The following is a 20,021-nucleotide window of genomic DNA, read 5'->3' as shown; positions in this document are numbered from 1 at the left end:
CGTTAAAAAAAACTGTCCTGGGTTCGATTCCCGCTGGGGACGCTGGGGGCGTGTTCTCTCCTCCTCTCCCGAGGCGGGGGTTGGCCAAAGGGCCTTTCTGTGTGGAGTTTGCATGTTCTCCCCGTGTCCCCTAGGATAGGTACCCTCACATGTTCTCCCCGTGTCCCCTAGGGTAGGTACCCTCACATGTTCTCCCCGTGTCCCCTAGGGTAGGTACCCTCACATGTTCTCCCCGTGTCCCCTAGGGTAGGTACCCTCACATGTTCTCCCCGTGTCCCCTAGGGTAGGTACCCTCACATGTTCTCCCCCCGTGTCCCCTAGGGTAGGTACCCTCACATGTTCTCCCCGTGTCCCCTAGGGTAGGTACCCGCACATGTTCTCCCCGTGTCCCCTAGGGTAGGTACCCTCACATGTTCTCCCCGTGTCCCCTAGGGTAGGTACCCGCACATGTTCTCCCCGTGTCCCCTAGGGTAGGTACCCTCACATGTTCTCCCCGTGTCCCCTAGGGTAGGTACCCCCACATGTTCTCCCCGTGTCCCCTATAGGGTAGGTACCCTCACATGTTCTCACCGTGTCCCCTATAGGGTAGGTACCCTCACATGTTCTCCCCGTGTCCCCTAGGGTAGGTACCCTCACATGTTCTCACCGTGTCCCCTATAGGGTAGGTACCCTCACATGTTCTCCCCGTGTCCCCTAGGGTAGGTACCCTCACATGTTCTCCCCGTGTCCCCTATAGGGTAGGTACCCTCACATGTTCTCACCGTGTCCCCTATAGGGTAGGTACCCTCACATGTTCTCCCCGTGTCCCCTAGGGTAGGTACCCTCACATGTTCTCCCCGTGTCCCCTAGGGTAGGTACCCTCACATGTTCTCCCCGTGTCCCCTAGGGTAGGTACCCTCACAAAAAACATGCAGTAATCCTGGTCTCTAAAACTACCTCCCCCTGGCCAGCCTGATGGAGGGGGAAAGGAACTGGTCGGAATAACGTGTTCCTTCCAAGGCGCTACGTCCGGCCCGGGAAAACTCTCCCCCACTGTCAGGTGAAAAGAAGCAGCTTGGACTCCTCGTGCATAGAAGGAAGCATGAGGTCAGTCCGCTGCCCTCCCCAGGTTGGCAGAGGAAGTGTATAAGCGCCCAGGATTACGTTAGAGAATTGACACTGGGTGGAAAAAAAGGGGGGGAGGCGTGTCCACTAAGCGCCCAGATGAGACACAAATCAAAAAGCGATGTGGTGCGAAGACGGCGTATACGTTGTTTTAATGATCTTGAGAAAAAAATACATCCGCTATGTTACTGTCAAAAAAAAAAAGATGTGTGAAAATATCGTGGACGTGGCATGCCATTCCACCTTCCAAAGTTTTTCTTTCTCTTCCATGTCGTACTTTTCCGTTTTCCGTTTTTCTTTTTTTTGCCGTAGATATAAAAACAACCCTCCTTAAAAGCTCCTCCCACTCTCGTGGCGTCCCGCTGTGCTGCTTGGTTGGGAGGGAGGGAGGGAGGGATGGGCGGGAGGTGGCGTGGCGGGGCGGGGCGGGGCCTCTCAGCCGGGCGGGGAGATGGTCTTGACGGTGTAGTTCTGGAACAGCGGCTGCAGGAACATGCCCACGGTGCCCGACACGCACACGAACACGAAGATCCACAGGAAGAGCCGGTCGATCACCATGGCGACATACTTCCAGTCCTCGCTTACCTGTCGGGGGAGGGGGGGAGAGTTAGGGTGAACATGGAATACTCCACTTTGGGCATATAGAGGAAAACGGTTTAAAAAATACCGGAAATAGTAGGCCTAAAAGGTCCCTGCGCGTTTTTCGGATTTTTAGGTGCGTTTTTTTTTGTCATCGTTTTTCTGAAAAATGCATTTCCAAGTCGTTAATAGTCCAATCAATTCAAAGGGGTTTTGTTGGCATGTTTTTTCTTTTCTTTTTTTTTTACGATGCCAGTCAAACACAAAAATAATGTATTTGTAAGATTACTATAACACGGAGTACGCAAAACCCGGCGAAACCGTAGGGGTTAAATTAGTACCATATAGCCTGCCAAACCCGGAAACTCCGTTTTACAGGGTTTATATACTTTAATCCATGTTTTCAACAAATCGTTAGCTACAGTTGGAGGGCCATCGATATTGTCCTTTTCTTTTTGCTGAGGTTTGCGTGATCTGCGCAAAAGGACAGTTAACCCATTTTGGGCGGGAACCCCTTTTGGTGTTTTAAACATTGTTATAATTTAGCTATTGAAAAATAGCAGATCTACAAGCTCATAGCGCGCCACCGAGTGGCGCGCTACGAGCTTGTAGGTCTGCTATTTTTGAAAAATCGTGAAAATATTTATTTCAGAAAACTGGAGGATTTAGAAGGATTTTTTTAAATTTTGAGGTCAGGCCTAAATGGGTCAAATGATAAGGGACAATATCGGTGGCACCCAACTGTATACCGTTCGTTAGCACGACAGTCAAAGTGGGACAGTGGCCGTGGCCATTTTGAAGATGCGCGCGCATCCACTTGCAATGTATATAGGCTGCATTCAAAGCCCTGTATCTCAGAAACGACATTCATTAAAGGTATATTCAGTGATTTGACTTAATCTAAATATCACTTATTTTTTCTTTTTTTCTGGATAATCCTCCCTACTATAGAGTGTGCTGACCATATAAGGAGTTCCTCCTTGTCCCCAGTGAGCCCCTGGGGTCAAAAAACCCTAGTTTCAGTTTTGGTGGCGGGTGGCAAAGCCTTCATCCAATCAGGATGAGAGAGGCCTTCCTCCAATCATGATCGAGTGGGGGCGGGCCTTGATGCACATGTTGTTGGCCTGTTGCACTTCCCCCCACTGTAGAGCGTGCATGTGCACATTTTGTTACCGGGGCGGACTGGGTGGTTTTCCAAATCACTCAAATCACTGAATGCTCCTTTAAAGGTACATTCAGTGATTTCACTTAATTCAACTATCACTTATTTTTTCTTATTTTTTGGATAATCCTCCCTACTATAAAGTGTGCTGACCATATAAGGAGTTCCTCCCTGTCCCCAGTGAGACCCTGGGGTCAAAAAACCCTAGTTTCGGTTTGGGCTTTAGGTGGCAAAGCTTTCATCCAATCAGGATGAGAGGTGCCTTCCTCCAATCATGATCGAGTGTGGCTGGCATTGGTGCGCGTGCTGTTGGTCTGTTGTACTTCCCCCACTGTAGAGCGTGTGCATGTGCACATCTTGTTACCGGGTGGACCGGGTTTTTTTCAAAATCACCCAAATCACTGAATGCTCCTTTAATTAATGCTGGCGGGAATTGGGCTAAAAGGGAATAAACAACTGCACTGCAGACCATAAGAGTTGTGCCGTCAGTAATAGTTACGCATACGCATATAAAGCCCCACCGAGCGGCCCGGAAGACAATTTCCAATCCATTTTCCCCATAGACGTTTCAGAAAGTATTTATCTAAAGACCTTTACGCCTTGGACAAAGACCACTCCGATCGTGACAACTAATGGCAACAAAAGCATTTTTTTGGGTCGAACAAATAATTATAAAGAAGAAAAAAAGGGCACTGCAGGGTGCAAAAAACACTTGTTTTTCTTTCTTCTAATTATTTGTTCGGCCCCAAAGAATTGTTTGTTGTCATGAGTCGTCACGATCCGAGTTGGCTTTGTCCGAGGCTTAAAAGCTCTTTAAATAAATACTTTCTGAAAGGTCTATGGGGGAAAACAAATGAATGGGAAATTATTTTCCGGGCCGCTCGTCGTCATGAAAGGGGACACTCATGCATGAAGGAAGCATGAGTTCAAGTCCGTTGCTCTCCCCAGGTTGGCGGAGGGTGTGTAGAGCCCAGGATCACATTAGATAATTGACACAGGCGTGAAAAATGGGTTACAAAATCGTGGGATAAAAATTATAGGAAAAAAAAACTCACACTCTGGTCGTCGTCCTCGCTCTTCATGTGGTTGGCGATGAAGCGCACGCCGTCCACCGCCTCCTCGAACCCGGGACAGGTGTGTCCCAGCAGGGCCTGGGTCAGCGCTCCCTGGCCCCCTCCTCCTCCACCACCACCTCCCTGTTGCTGCTGCTTCCCCCGGGAGGAGGCCGACGACCCGCCCTCCCTGCCCTCCCTCAGGCCGTTCAGACCCTCCGTGGACCCCCCACCTCCACCCCCTCCTCCTCCTCCGTCACCTCCCAGCTCTCCTCCCAGCTGCTTCAGCGAGGCCCGGTTCACGTAGCAGGTGCACGGCTCGCCGCTGTCCTTGTTCCCGAACAACGCTCCTCCTCCCGCACCCCCTCCGCCTGCTCCGTTCCCTCCTACACCACCCAGCCCCAGCCCCACCATCAGCCCCCCCACCTCCCCCCCGCCGCCGCCGCTCCTCCCCACGCCGTCGCGTTGCTCCTGCAGCCTCCTCCGCTGGCGCAGCCGCTGGCGCTCGCTGCTGTTGTGCGGCTGGCGCATGAAGAGCAGCATGGGCAGCTTGTCGAGGAACACCAGCTTGACCCACGGCGGCATGGTGTGCGTGGTGGGCGAGCGGTGGTGCACGTTGAGCACGCACACGCTGGTGACGATGCTGAAGGTCACCAGCACCATGGTGAACATCAGGTACTTGCCCACCAGGGGGACGTCGAGCGACGTGGGCGGCACGATCTTGGAGATGAGCAGCAGGAAGACGGTGAGCGCCAGCAGCACCGAGATGCACAGCGTCATCTTCTCGCCGCAGTCCGAGGGGAGGTAGAACACCTGGAGCCGGGGGAGGGAGGGAGGGAATATATAAAGAATATATATTCATTCTTGCGCCACATTTTCATGATTTTTCAAAAATAGCAAACCTACAAGCTCGTAGCGCGGCACTCGGTGCCGCGCTATGAGCTTGTATATGCTATTGTTCAATAGCTGAATTATAACATAATGCTTAAGCAACTAGTCGACTATTAAACTAGTCGACTGGTAAATCCACTAGTCAACCTTGTTGGTACTAGTTGACTAGCTCATAAAAAATAAAAAAATAAAAATAAAATCCCGATTTTGTAGGCCTCAAGATCAGGTAGATTATAGTTATAGTTATATATAGTTATAGTCACCAATGTACACAGTTTTTATGTGAAAGGGATCAAAGCAACTCACCAGGATGGCCAGTGAGGTGATGAGTACACTTTTACACAGAGAGTAAAGTAAAAGTACTATTGCAGAATGTCCCATTTCACAAGTTGTGTACAAAATCTATTGAAAATAGCAGATCTACAAGCTCACAATGCGTTGCAAAGCGACGCAGTGTGAGCTTGTAGATCTGCTCTTTTCAAATGGCCGAAATGTATAGGGTTGAAGTGGTTAATGTATGTTTTCTAATCAAAATTAAAATTAAAAGTAACTAGTAACTAAAGTTTTCAAATAATTGTAGTGGAGACAAATTTACGTCTCTGAGATGTAGTGGAGCGGAAGTAAAAGTATACTGGAAATTGGAAATAGTCAAGTAAAGTGCAAATACCTCAAAATTGTACTTAAGTACAGTACTTAATTAAAAGTACTTAGTTACTTGCAGTATACTGGAAATTGGAAATAGTCAAGTAAAGTGCAAATACCTCAAAATTGTACTTAAGTACAGTACTTAAGTAAAAGTACTTAGTTACTTTCCACCACTGCTACAGTATATTCTGTCCATATGGGGTTACAACTCGGACCTCCCCTCCCGTGTCAAACTGGCCCCCACCAGTTTGGCTTTGTTATGTCTGTGTTTGTGCTGTTTTTTTCTATTTTAGCTTTACAGTGTATTTATAGCTTTTAACTTTCTGTACAGCACTTTGTAAACCTCGAGTTATGAAATGTGCAATATAAATAAAGTGGATTGGATTGGATTGGATTGGACATGGCTGAGTTGGCTCTATATACCGAACTTCGCAACGCTCGACACACTGCGTACGGTGTCTCCCGTGGCTCAAGTTGGGTAGAGACGGCGCCTCTCTCCGTCACTGTCTATATGGGGAGGATTTCAGTGTCATATGTACAGGTTTTTTTGCATTTTCTATAGACGTGTATGCACGGAATTGCAATTCCGTGCTAGTTCACCATGTTTGGGTGAGACTGAGTATAGAGAGTATGCAACATGCATGATTTTCCCATCAGGACACGCCCCCCTCATCTAGACTGAGTGGCAAAACATTGAGCAGCATGGAGTGTTGGAGTTTGGAAGCGCTCGTTGGAAATCACTCAACCTGCGTACCACCTGTTTCTAAATGTCACATAATGCAGGAGGCAGCAAGATGTTGTGTTATTGAAAACAAGCACTTCCAAACTGCAGGGCATTTCTTAATTGACAGAAAGTAGCTCATAACGGTGGATTTTTATGAACTGTTTTATGAACTTGCAGATAGAAAGAGGATAATTCAAGCTTTTCGTACAGCTGCAATGTCGGTGAGTTTAACATTGTTTAATGCAATCAGGCAGTACTTTTCTGTTTGGATGAATGGGCTGTGCAGGAGGATGCTAAACGCACACCAGTCTTGGTAGTGGTGCCAGCTCACGGCAGAAACATCTAAAGAGTTCAATCTTAAAAAGACAAAAGAGTGGCCGCACACACTGATAGCCAAAGTGCCGGTTATTTATTAGGATGCAGAGTAGGAACCAAGAAACGTCAGGTATAACTGCCTTCTTCAGGGTATCGTAAGGCAGTCTTCATACCCTGAAGAAGGCAGTTGAACTGCCGAAACGTTGGTTCCTACTCTGCATCCTAATCAGTGGCGTGCACAGATAGACACTAGGGGGTGCTAGAGCACCCCCTGCCCTTTTGGCAATGTGCCCTTTTGAAAAAAGAAAAAAAAGCTTTTTTTCTTCTTTTTTTTTTGATTTTTCAAAAATAGCAGACCTACAAGCTCGTAGCGCGCCACTCGGTGGCGCGCTATGAGCTTGTAGATCTGCTATTTTTCAATAGCTAAAGCATAACATAATGCTAACACCAAAAGGGGTTCCCGCCCAAAATAGATTAAGGCAACCGGCCGGTTCCACGCGCTGCACAAGGTGCCCTTTTTTAACTTGAGCACCTGCCCCTCTAAATGTCTGTGCACGCCACTGATCCTAATAAATAATCGGCACTTTGGTTATCAGTGTGTGCGGCCACTCTTTTGTCTTTTTAAGACTTAAACTCTTTGGATGAATGGGCTGTCAAGGCCAGAAAGTAGTTTTTTGCCACTCAGTGGGCGTTCCCGCATAACTTCCAGGTACGATGATGTCACGCGCATACCCTCTATAGAGAAGAAGGTCAACTCACCAGGATGGCCAGTGAGGTGATGAGCACACAGGGACCAATACATTACTCTTCATGTGACCACCGTGCTCTGACTGTAGGTGCGTTACCCGTTCAAAACATATCAAATAAATAACGGTAGTGGGTCGCACACACCGAGACTTCAGTTAAAATTGTTTATTTCATATTTGAACAGGGACAAACGTTTCGGCTATCCAGCCTTCATCAGTGATGGAGAGTGACTGAATGTAGGTTCCTTTGACATAAGCCCTTTCCACACCTAAGCGCAAAACGGTCGACAGCCACGCACTTCTTAAGCTCTGCGCAGCTTAAATTCCGAGTTTTTAGACAGCTGGTGGATGGAAAAGAAGCTCCACCTCCGCAGACTTTTTGCGCGGAGGAGAGCGTTTCCGGGAATCTGGCCGTCGCGCAAAAAGTCCGAGGAGGTGGAGCTTCTTTTCCATCCACCAGCTGTCTAAAAACTCAGAATTTAAGCTGCGCGCAGCCGAGAACGTGCGCGGCTCTTTCCATAGTGTGGCAGCACCTATAGTGCAGGTGCACAAAATCACCGCTATAATCTTTATTACACAGTCCCAATCTGTGATCACCCACCCGGTTGTGATGTGAGGTGATTAGCGGTGATTCTGTGCACCTTCACTATGTCACCACTCCTTTTAAAAGGAACCTACATTCAGTCACTCTCCACACTGATGAAGGCGGGATAGCCGAAACGTGTGTCCTCCCTGTTCAAAAAATGCAATAAATATTTTGAGTCTTGGTGTGTGCGACCCACTACCGTTATTAATTTGAATAATGAATTGCATTTGTATAGCGCTTTTCCAAGTGCTCAAAGCGCTTTACAATGATTCATTCATTCATTCATTCATACATTGGTGAGGTGAAGCGGCGAACAGTCGACGCCAGCGTCCTCACTTCCCACATTCACACACACTGGCGAGCTCACACCGACCGACTCATTGGAGGCAATGTATAGGGTTCAGTGTCTTACACAGGGATCTACTCACCAGGATGGCCAGTGAGGTGATGAGCACACATAGGGGATCAACTCACCAGGATGGCCAGTGAGGTGATGAGCACACATAGGGATCAACTCACCAGGATGGCCAGTGAGGTGATGAGAACACATAGGGGATCAACTCACCAGGATGGCCAGTGAGGTGATGAGAACACATAGGGATCAACTCACCAGGATGGCCAGCGAGGTGATGAGCACACATAGGGATCAACTCACCAGGATGGCCAGTGAGGTGATGAGCACACATAGGGATCAACTCACCAGGATGGCCAGCGAGGTGATGAGCACACATAGGGATCAACTCACCAGGATGGCCAGCGAGGTGATGAGCACACATAGGGATCAACTCACCAGGATGGCCAGTGAGGTGATGAGCACACATAGGGGATCTACTCACCAGGATGGCCAGCGAGGTGATGAGCACACATAGGGATCAACTCACCAGGATGGCCAGTGAGGTGATGAGCACACATAGGGATCAACTCACCAGGATGGCCAGTGAGGTGATGAGAACACATAGGGGATCTACTCACCAGGATGGCCAGCGAGGTGATGAGCACACATAGGGATCAACTCACCAGGATGGCCAGTGAGGTGATGAGCACACATAGGGATCAACTCACCAGGATGGCCAGCGAGGTGATGAGCACACATAGGGGATCTACTCACCAGGATGGGCAGCGAGGTGATGAGAACACATAGGGATCAACTCACCAGGATGGCCAGTGAGGTGATGAGAACACATAGGGGATCAACTCACCAGGATGGCCAGCGAGGTGATGAGCACACATAGGGGATCAACTCACCAGGATGGCCAGTGAGGTGATGAGAACACATAGGGATCAACTCACCAGGATGGCCAGCGAGGTGATGAGAACACATAGGGGATCAACTCACCAGGATGGCCAGCGAGGTGATGAGCACACATAGGGATCAACTCACCAGGATGGCCAGCGAGGTGATGAGAACACATAGGGGATCAACTCACCAGGATGGCCAGCGAGGTGATGAGAACACAGGGGATGATCAGGTTGATGGTGTAGAAGAGCGGCTTGCGGCGGATGATAAAGTCGTACGTGATGTCGACGTAGGTGGGGTCGGCCGGGTTCTCGTTGCGCCGGCCCGGCAGCGCGATGATGTCCCACTCGCCGCTGCGGGGAGAGCGTGAAGGAGGGGGTGTCACATGGTTAACCAATTTAGGCCTGATGTCGAAATTAAAAAAAATGTCCTTATGTTTCTGTATCAGTGGTGCTCAAAAGATTTGAGGCACATTTTCACGATTTTTCAAAAATAGCAGACCTACAAGTTCATAGCGCGGCACTCGGTGCCGCGCTATGAGCTTGTAGATCTGCTATTTTCCAATAGCTAAAGCATAACATAATACTTAAAACACCAAAAAGGTCAACCCAGTTAGACCTGAGGACGATTCTATACAAATGCCTTCTAAATCCTGACAGTTTTCTGAAAAACCCATGTTTCTATGTCAGTGGTTCTCAAACATTGTCATGTCAAGGACCACCACAAATATATTTGGCTGCACCGACACCCATCTGAAAATATGTTGTTCCAGGGAACCCGCCAGAAGCAAAGATTTGAGTTAAAAATGTTCGCTCTGAAAGAATATATTCAAACATTTGGGCCACATTTTCACGATTTTTCAAAAAATAGCTTGTATTTTTCTTGTATTTTCCAACAGCTAAAGTACAACATAATGCTTAAAACACCAAAAGGGGTTGCCGCCCAAAATGGGTTAAAGTTAAAGGCATCCTATGTAACTCTTAAAAATGTATAGCAGCACACTATTTTATATTCCAATGCCAACGTTTTATTGTGGACACAGAGATGTCTGAAGGAGGCAGAGTACGAGCTTTATGTAGATCTGCTATTTTTCAATAGCTAAAGTATAACACAATGCTTAAAACACCAAAAGGGGTTAATAATGAATTGCATTTTTATAGCGCTTTTCCAAGTGCTCAAAGCGCTTTACAATGGTTCATTCATTCATACATTGGGAGGTGAAGCGGCGAACAGTCGACACCAGCGTCCTCACTTCCCACATTCACACACCAATGGTGGCAAGCTCACACCGACCGACTCATTGGAGGCATTGCCCAAGGACACTTCGACATGTGGACAGGAGGAGCCGGGATTCGAACTGCCGACCCAGGGATCATTGGACGACCTGCTCTACCTCCTGAGCCACAGCCTCCTCTGGTTCCCGTCCAAAATGGGTTAAAGTAGGCCTAGTTAAAGCTGCTATAAGCAATATGTCAAAATTGTAATGACCTTTTTGTTTTTTGGTATTCAGACAGCCAGCAATGCGTAGAACACTCCCCAAAAAATGTAGTCTCTGTGTCTCATCTAGGGGCCGCCATCTGCATTCAAAGATTTTCCTAGAAGCTTTGTCATTGGTCGATTTTGCCTGTCTACTTCCTGATTGGTTAGTCATTGCGACCGGGGTTTTTTTCGACCAATGACAAAGCTTCTATAGGAACTTCTTTGAATGCAGATGGCGGCCCCTAGATGTGTCACAGAGACTACATTGTTTTGGGAGCGTTCTACCCATTGCTGGCTGTCTGAATACAAAAAAAAGAAAAAAGAAAAGGTCATTAAAATGTTGACATATTATTGCTTATAGCAGCTTTAAAAGTTAAAGTGACACAGATGCCGTCCAGGTCTGAATGGCGTGCATGCGTTACTAACCTGGGCGTGAAGTCGTCCATGGAGGCCATGTCGGCGCGCAGCACCAGGTCGATCTCGGTGCGGTCGTAGGTCCAGGAGCGGAAGCGCAGCGTGCAGTTCTGCTGGTCGAAGGGGAAGTGCTTCACCTCGATCTTGCACGCCGACTTGTAGATGGCCGGCGGGAGCCAGAAGATGCTGCCGTCGTACGACACCACGGCGTTGGAGTAGAAGGACACCTCGTACATGCCGTCAGCGCTGAGGGGAGAGAGAGGCAGGGGAGAGGGGAGAGAGAGAGAGAGAGAGAGAGAGAGGCAGGGGAGAGGGGAGAGAGAGAGAGAGAGAGAGAGAGAGAGGCAGGGGAGAGGGGAGAGAGAGAGAGAGAGAGAGAGGCAGGGGAGAGGGGAGAGAGAGAGAGAGAGAGAGAGAGAGAGAGAGAGAGGCAGGGGAGAGAGAGAGAGAGAGAGAGAGAGAGAGAGAGAGAGAGAGAGAGAGGCAGGGGAGAGGGGAGAGAGAGGCAGGGGAGAGGGGAGAGAGAGAGAGAGAGAGAGAGAGAGAGAGAGAGAGAGAGAGAGGTAGGGGAGAGGGGAGAGAGAGGCAGGGGAGAGGGGAGAGAGAGAGAGAGAGAGAGAGAGAGAGAGAGAGAGAGAGAGAGAGAGGCAGGGGAGAGGGGAGAGAGAGAGAGAGAGAGAGAGAGAGAGAGAGGTAGGGGAGAGGGGAGAGAGAGGCAGGGGAGAGGGGAGAGAGAGAGAGAGAGAGAGAGGCAGGGGAGAGGGGAGAGAGAGAGAGAGAGAGAGGCAGGGGAGAGGGGAGAGAGAGAGAGAGAGAGAGAGAGAGAGAGGCAGGGGAGAGAGAGAGAGAGAGAGAGAGAGACAGGCCAGGGTATTATATTGCTGCCACATGGTCTCTGACAAGTGTTTTCAGGATTCTCACAAAAAGTTTAAAGATGGAGATGTCTCTTTTCCGCCCAACAGCAACAACACAGTACGTATACCAGTAAGACACCCTGAGGGCGAGAAGAGAACCCTAACCCTAACCTGCGCGCGCATCCGCCTGGGTGACAGCAGACTGCTGGGCGAGCGCTGGCGCTTTGGCATGGGGGGTCAGATCAACATATATACACCTTGGTGACATCAGACTGCTGGGCGAGCGCTGGCGCTTTGGCATGGGGGGTCAGATCAACATATATACACCTGGGTGACAGCAGACTGCTGGGCGAGCGCTGGCGCTTTGGCATGGGGGGGGTCAGATCAACATATATACACCTGGGTGACAGCAGACTGCTGGGCGAGCGCTGGCGCTTTGGCATGGGGGGGTCAGATCAACATATATACACCTGGGTGACATCAGACTGCTGGGCGAGCACTGGCACTTTGGCATGGGGGGTCAGATCAACATATATACACCTGGGTGACAGCAGACTGCTGGGCGAGCGCTGGCGCTTTGGCATGTGGGGGTCAGATCAACATATGGAATGAATTCTGTACCAGCCATATATGGAGCATGTCTTGAGTGTACACTGTACAGGGTTTGATGAGGTCAGATCAACATATAAACCGAACAACCAACATGTCAATTTGAAGCTATTCCATGCTTTCACATGACATGAAAAAAAAAAAAAAATGCAATGACTTTTAATAGCCTCGGTCAGAAACGGTCTCAAATGGGGGTCCGTGACTCAAATGGCGAATAAATAATGCATGCGGGCCGTGATCTGAAGAGGGTTGAAAACCCCACTGTTCTATAAGGTGTTAGAGTGCCAGCGACAGGAACACGAGCGGGGCCGTGTCAGCAACGTCTCGCTGAGACAAGCTCGCAATTAATGTTATTGCCTCCAGCTGTGTTTAGCCGTCAAAATGTCTGCTGCCTGTGAAAAGCTAGGGCTCTCTGTGTTGGACAAGCTCCAGCTCCAGGTCTTTGTGCTTTTAACAGCCTGGCGCGCGTCCAGTCCAGAGTCTCCGACCCTGCGCGCCGTGAGTGATGAGAGAGAGGACGAGTCACGCTGTCCGTCCGTCCGTCCGTCCGTCTGTCTGTCTGCGACATTGGCTCTCAGGGAAAGTGGCTCTCAGACAGACTATGACCTCATCCGTCATCGTCTACTCTACACTATACAGCATGACAGCTTTGGCTCCCAAAATGTTTAGCTCAAGAACCCAAAGGATGGAATTAGATCAAACTAGTGAAAATTGCATATCTGCAAGTTCACATTGTAGATTGTCTGTTTTTTTTGTTGAGAAGTCAATAGCAAAATGTATTATTATTGTCTCCACCAGGCCGAAGGCATGGGGAGAGAGTATGTTTTGCACTCCGTCCGTGTGTGTGTGTGTGTGTGTGTGTGTCCGTCCGTCCGTCCGTCCTTCCGTCCGTCCGTTACCAGCTAATCTCCGGCACCGTTAACCCGGTCGATGCCAAACTTTGCACACACACTCCCTGGATGCCAACGATGAACCTCTGCCCCGCATTTTCCAGAACGGCCTGTTATAGCGCCACCATGAGGCAGCTTTTCACATTTCTTACCTAAAACTGCACCGATCTGCGTTGCATGCACACTCCCTAGAGGCCAAGGACAAACCTTTGACCTGCATTTTCCGCATCTGCCTTTTATAGCGCCACCAGGAGGCCGACTTTTGTAAAACACATTTTTTGATATTACTCCTCCAGATTCTGTCCAAAAATCTCACAAATCGTTACACAGTATCTCTATGGTCATGTGCTCAAGTCGGATCTGTCCGATATTTCATATTCCATCCTAATTGGCTATAATTGGCTTTCACAGTTTGCAAGATTGCCCCGTTTTGAACAAAAGCCTCAAATCATGAACGCAGCATGCAATTTACGTGAAATCTTTCACACATTTTCTTACTAGGCTGAGGAATATATCCCACTCTTTTCACATTGGCCTGTTATAGCACCACCAACAGGTTGATTTTTGCAAAACACATTTTTGGAACAAAATGCCTCAAATCATCCAATTGCCATCAAAGGCAAACATGTTTATATTACTCCTAAACATTTTGCCAAACATCTCACACAGTCCTATCCTCCTGGTGGAGACATGTGCCCAGAAGGGCACGTTTTCTAGTTAGTATTAGTATTGTTTGTTTGTTTGTTTGTTTGTTTGTTTGTTTGTTTGTTTGTTTGTTTGTTTGTTTGTTTGTTTGTTTGTTTGTGTTTGTGTGTGTGTGTGTGTGTGTGTGTGTGTGTGTGTGTGTGTGTGTGTTCGTTCATTCATTAATTTAAAAAAGTGTGCCCAGGCAGAGGGTCCCAGGCCAAGGTAATAATGAAATCCTGCAGACGCCACTGATATCCTGTGAAGTGTGAACCAGTCAAACCTAACTCTGCCCAAACCACACCAATTGACCATTTGCAGACCGCGGCCATGTTTCCATCAGAGTTTGGAAGCACTCGTTTTCAGTAAAGCAATGTCCTGCTGCCTCTTGCATTATGTGCTAATTCAAAACAGCTGGTACACAGGGCAGTTGAGTGATATCTAACAAGCACTTCCAAACTCCAGCACTTAGAAAAATAATCACCTGCAAGGACACTAAGTAGCTCATAACATGTCTACAGTGGATTTTTATGAAACAAACACTTTGAGGATAGAAAGAGAATAATTCAAGCTTTCCGTACAGCTGCAATGTTGGTGAGTTTGACGTTGTTTAATGCAATCAGATAGGACTTTTCTGTTTGGATGAATGGGCTGCCAATGGAAGTTGCACCTTGCCATTAACTTATATGGTAACTTAAGATGTGCCGCGGTCTGCATATGGAGAATACAACTCCTTGCAACTGCCATTTGGGATAATGGTTGCATGCAGCATGCAGCTACAGTTGGGTGCCACCGATATTGTCCCTTATCATTTGACCCATTTAGGCCTGACCTCAAAATTAAAAAAAAATCCTTCTAAATCCTCCAGTTTTCTGAAATAAATATTTTCACGATTTTTCAAAAATAGCAGACCTACAAGCTCATAGCGCGCCACTCGGTGGCGCGCTATGAGCTTGTAGATCTGCTATTTTTCAATAGCTAAATTATAACATAGTTTAAAACACCAAAAGGGGTTCCCGCCCAAAATGGGTTAACTGTCCTTTTGCGCAGATCACGCAAACCTCAGCAAAAAGAAAAGGACAATATCGATGGCCTCCAACTGTACATACATGCAACTACTCGCAACCGTTTGGTTGCAATGGAGAATCATTGGTGCGGTCTGAGCCTAACACATACTGTATCAATATGAGCACCTATACTTCATATGGATTGATCGCATTGCGAGCTTGTAGATCACCTGTTTTCGGAACTTCCACGAGACCACGACACTCGTGTATATGATATATGCATAAATGTATGAGACATGATAAAACAAATGGCAACATAAAAAGTTGGAGACTATCTGCCCGTCAATGATATAATGATAATGTTTGGGGGTTTTTGGGTTTAGGGTTTACTGACTTGTTGTAGAGGACCACATCAGGGTTAGGGTATAGGGGTTAGGATTTAGATAGGGTTTAGGGACTGACTTGTTGTAGAGGACCACATCGGGGAGCCAGATGTGTTTGGACGGCAGCCTGACCTTCATCATCCCATCAAACTCCTCGGGCACCCACGTCAGCCGGTAGTCCTGCCACTCCTGCACGTGCAGTACCAGGGGACCAATCAAAACACACACACGGTTATCACCCTGCACGTACCGGGGACCAATCAAAACACACACAGAGTTATCACCACCCGACCACCAATCAATCCACGGTAGGTGGAGAACGGAGGAGAGCCCTCGATCAGCTCCGACCCCGTCTATATCAGCATGCGTGCGTGCCTTATAACAGGGGTTCTCACCGTTCTTGGCCGGGGACCCCCGGAAATGCTTTGGCAATGTCTCGGGACCCCCGACCCCCCCCCCCCGACGCACAATATAAATTGACTGCTACAATGATCTTAATAATAGAGACAATACACCATAAATAAATACTGAAACCAGATATATTCATTAGGGAAGGTCTATGCATGTACTATGTGTACTATATGTAAACTCTTCATTTCCATTTTCCAGCCATTCAGTTGCAAAATATATATATATATATATATATCTTTTTTTAATAATTTGGGGACCCCCCAACATAATTTGGCGACACCCCCGAGGGGTCGCGACCCACGGGTTGAGAACCCCTGCCTTATAACATGCATGGGCACTTTGGGCAGCAATGCTGCCCGCAGGTGAATATCACAGTACTGATATATTATTGATTTCAGCTTAGATATTATTGTAGCTTAGTAATACAAAAAAGGCAGGGTAGTGAGGGTACAACACTTTTTGTTTTGTTTTTCTTCTTAATAATTATCTGGTCGGCCCAAATGTGTTCATTGTCATGATTTGTCACGAGCCGAGTTGGCTTTGTCCGCGGCGTAAACGTCTTTAAATAAATACTTTTTGAAAAGTCTATGAGGAAAAATGAACGGGGAATTCTCTTCCCGGGCCGCTCGTCGTCATGAGAGGGGGCGGGACTGTGACGCTCTATAACTTATATTCAGGGAGATTCATGAGTATCAAATGGATCATTTGGAGTCAGCATTTCTTCCTGATAACAGCAGGTGGTGCTGTTTCCCCATGTTCTCCAAATGAAAACAGCACTATGCTGTAGCTCTTCATCAGTACAATGCAGCTGCTGTTGTTTCTCTGATAATAATAATAATAATAATAATAATAATAATAATAATAATAATAATAATAATAATAATAATAATAATAATAAACGTAATCTTTCAAACTTTTCCTTTAGGATTCTAACGATTCCGGTTCCTTAACCATTCCCTCTTTAACGGTCCCAGTCCTAAATGGTTCCCTTTTATGGTTCCTACAGGGGGCTCCAAATGGACCCTTAAGGGTCTGTAACTCTGAGAGTGTAACACATGGAACCAAATGGACCCTTACAGGTCTGTAACTCTGAGAGTGTACAAATGGAACCAAATGGACCCTTACAGGTCTGTAACTCTGAGAGTGTAACACATGGAACCAAATGGACCCTTACAGGTCTGTAACTCTGAGAGTGTAACACATGGAGCCAAATGGACCCTTACAGGTCTGTAACTCTGAGAGTGTAACACATGGAACCAAATGGACCCTTACAGGTCTGTAACTCTGAGAGTGTAACACATGGAACCAAATGGACCCTTACAGGTCTGTAACTCTGAGAGTGTACACATGGAACCAAATGGACCCTTACAGGTCTGTAACTCTGAGAGTGTAACACATGGAACCAAATGGACCCTTACAGGTATTTAAATCTGAGAGCTGTCTCTCTCTCTCTCTCTCTCTCTCTCTCTCTCTCCTCTCTCTCTCTCTCTCTCTCTCTCTCTCTCTCTCTCTCTCTCAGTATAGTGGGGTCATGTGGGGTGAATCTCACCTGAGTCAGCCACACATTGGTCGTCATCACCTGCTCTCTCTCGTGCTGCAGGGCGGGAACACACACACACACACACACACACACACACACACACACACACACACACACACACACACACACACACACACACACACACACACACACACACACACACACACACACACACACACACACACACACACACACACACACACACACACACACACACACACACACACACACACACACACACACACACACACACATTTTAGGATAGTGATTTTATGCACTACTAAACTTTAATACAACCTCAAACCTCCCGCTGTATATCGATGTATCGGTGCTTTGTAAGTATTTTTTTATGAAAATGTCGTGATCGCTGATAGTTGGCAGAGTTAACCCAAATTCTGGGCGGGAACCCCTTTTGGTGTTTTAAAGGGTAAGACCACTTTTTTAGAGGTTTGGGTTGTTTTCTTACCTTATTATGGTCAAACTAGTCCAGTCCAGGAGTTATTTCGCTCCATAGTGCAGTTTTACAGAAAATAGCGTTATAAAAATACCAGCCCATTGACTTACATTGTACACTGAAACAGCTCTCAAAATCACTCTTTTAGTTCGTAAACAAACACAAACAAAGTTGTTTCAGACAATATAGAGCAACACCAAACCTCATGTGGTTTTTTTTTTTCATAAAAATGTTAACTTCCTGTTGATTTGTCCATTTTTATTCAGAAGAAAACCCGGACTGGATCCATGGATCCGGATCCAGATCTTCATATAGTAAAATCAACAGGAAGTTAACATTTTTATGAAAAAAAAAAACCACATGAGGTTTGGTGTTGCTCTATATTGTCTGAAACAACTTTGTTTGTGTTTGTTTACGAACTAAAAGAGTGATTTTGAGAGCTGTTTCAGTGTACAATGTAAGTCAATGGGCTGGTATTTTTATAACGCTATTTTCTGTAAAACTGCACTATGGAGCGAAATAACTCCTGGACTGGACTAGTTTGACCATAATAAGGTAAGAAAACAACCCAAACCTCTAAAAAAGTGGTCTTACCCTTTAAGCATTATGTTATACTTTAGCTATTGAAAAATAGCAGATCGTCAAGCTCATAGCGCGGCACCGAGTGCGTGGGTCTGCTATTTTTGAAAAATCCTGAAAATGTGGCACAAATCTTTGAATATATTCTTTCAGAGCGAATGTTTTTTAACTCAAATCTTTGCTTCTGGGGGGGGGGGGGGGGGGGGGGGGTCCCTGGAACAACATATTTTCAGATGGGGGTTGGCGGCCAAATACATACAAAAATTTGGGGTCCTTGACATGAAATAGTGAGCACCACTGATACAGAAACATGAGGTATTTCAGAAAACTGTCAGAATTGATAAGACATTTTTTTTAATTTCGACGTCAGGCCGGTAATTCCCATCCAGACTTGGGTCAGCTCTGTCAGCATCTCTCCACCAGGTCAGAGGTATAGCAATGTCAATTATCGATTCATTCATTCATTGATAACCTTTATCAACCTTTAGTTGATAAGTGGCGTTTTATTTATTGATCTGAGAAACATAAAAATGTTGCTGATAATATCAGCCTTTTTGTATTCTTTCTGTATATTATACAGAAAGAATACAAAAAGGCATATTAGATTCCTTAATCAAATATTAATTTGACCATTTGCGATACAGCGCCAGGCAGTGGCATCTTTGTATGAGGAATACAAGGAAATGTAAAGTGCACTTGTCTTGTCTGTCACATCACATGCAGAAGCAGAGACGTTTCTGTGGCTACTAAGGTGCTACTAACATAGCTTTTTCAGAAAACTGTCAGGCCCACCACTGGCCCCACAGTGGTGGAATGAACTCCCCACTGATGTTAGGACAGCAGAGTCACTGCCCATATTTCGCCGCAGGTTGAAAACCCACCTCTTCAGGAAACACTACCCTTCCTCTCTGCCTGACCTACTTGTTGTTAACTAGTTGTACGAACGCTTGTTTTCTATTGTTGTATTGTTTATTGGATCTTGTTTAGTCGATACACTTAATTGTTTTAGCTCATGCTCATTTGATTTAGCTATTTTTGTCTCATCTGTTTAAGGAAATAGGTAGCTGATATATTGCACTTTTACCTTAGCGCTAGGTATACTCTTGGTTGCTTGTTTTTGCAGAAAATGCACTAAAGACTTCTGGTGATTAGTAGTTTTTGTTCCCTACCTATGTTGAATACACTTATTGTAAGTCGCTTTGGATAAAAGCGTCTGCTAAATGACTGTAATGTAATGTAATGTAGAAGACATTTTTAGAATCTGATCTCAGGTCAAAATGGGTTAAAAAAGTTACAGTGCGCACACACGCACGCACACACACACACACACACACACACACACACACACACACACACACACACACACACACACACACACACACACACACACACACACACACACACACACACACACACACACACACGCATTGCGTTCCATATACTCACCACACTGATGAGCTGCGCTAAGGACACCATCAGCATCACCGTCACCAGCTCGCTGCCATTGGTGGCGGGGCGGATCAGTTTGTTGTAGTGGGCGGGGTTAAGGAGGTGTTCCACCAATCGCTCCTCCGTGTCGGCGCCGAGGCTGCCTGGAGGTGAAACGTTATTGGTTTTAGACCAGCTTGGCATTTTCAGAGGTATTTCAGCATTTTGGGTGTTTTTTTGTGTGTAAA

At 46.8% G+C, this 20,021-nt stretch overlaps 1 protein-coding gene across 1 annotated transcript; it reads right to left on the bottom strand.

Annotated features, from left to right (window-relative positions):
• Positions 1 to 1,539: 1,539 nt before the first annotated feature.
• chrnb2 (cholinergic receptor, nicotinic, beta 2) lies at positions 1,540 to 19,842 on the bottom strand (the record flags this gene model as incomplete). The annotated part of the gene is made up of 7 exons (XM_079502781.1): positions 19,792 to 19,842; positions 17,322 to 17,366; positions 15,441 to 15,550; positions 10,947 to 11,180; positions 9,232 to 9,394; positions 3,901 to 4,710; positions 1,540 to 1,689 (listed from the first exon to the last, which is right to left on the bottom strand). The coding sequence occupies exons 1-7, from the start codon at positions 19,825 to 19,827 to the stop codon at positions 1,540 to 1,542; spliced, it is 1,548 nt and encodes a 515-aa protein (XP_079358907.1). The 5' UTR covers positions 19,828 to 19,842.
• Between the last annotated feature and the right edge of the window lie 179 nt (positions 19,843 to 20,021).

Source organism: Electrona antarctica (assembly GCF_951216825.1).
Source record: "Electrona antarctica genome assembly, chromosome: 6".
NCBI classification, from domain to species: domain Eukaryota; kingdom Metazoa; phylum Chordata; class Actinopteri; order Myctophiformes; family Myctophidae; genus Electrona; species Electrona antarctica.
The sequence above is the reverse complement of the archived record's forward strand: the minus strand, read 5'-3'. Positions and strand labels throughout refer to the sequence as shown.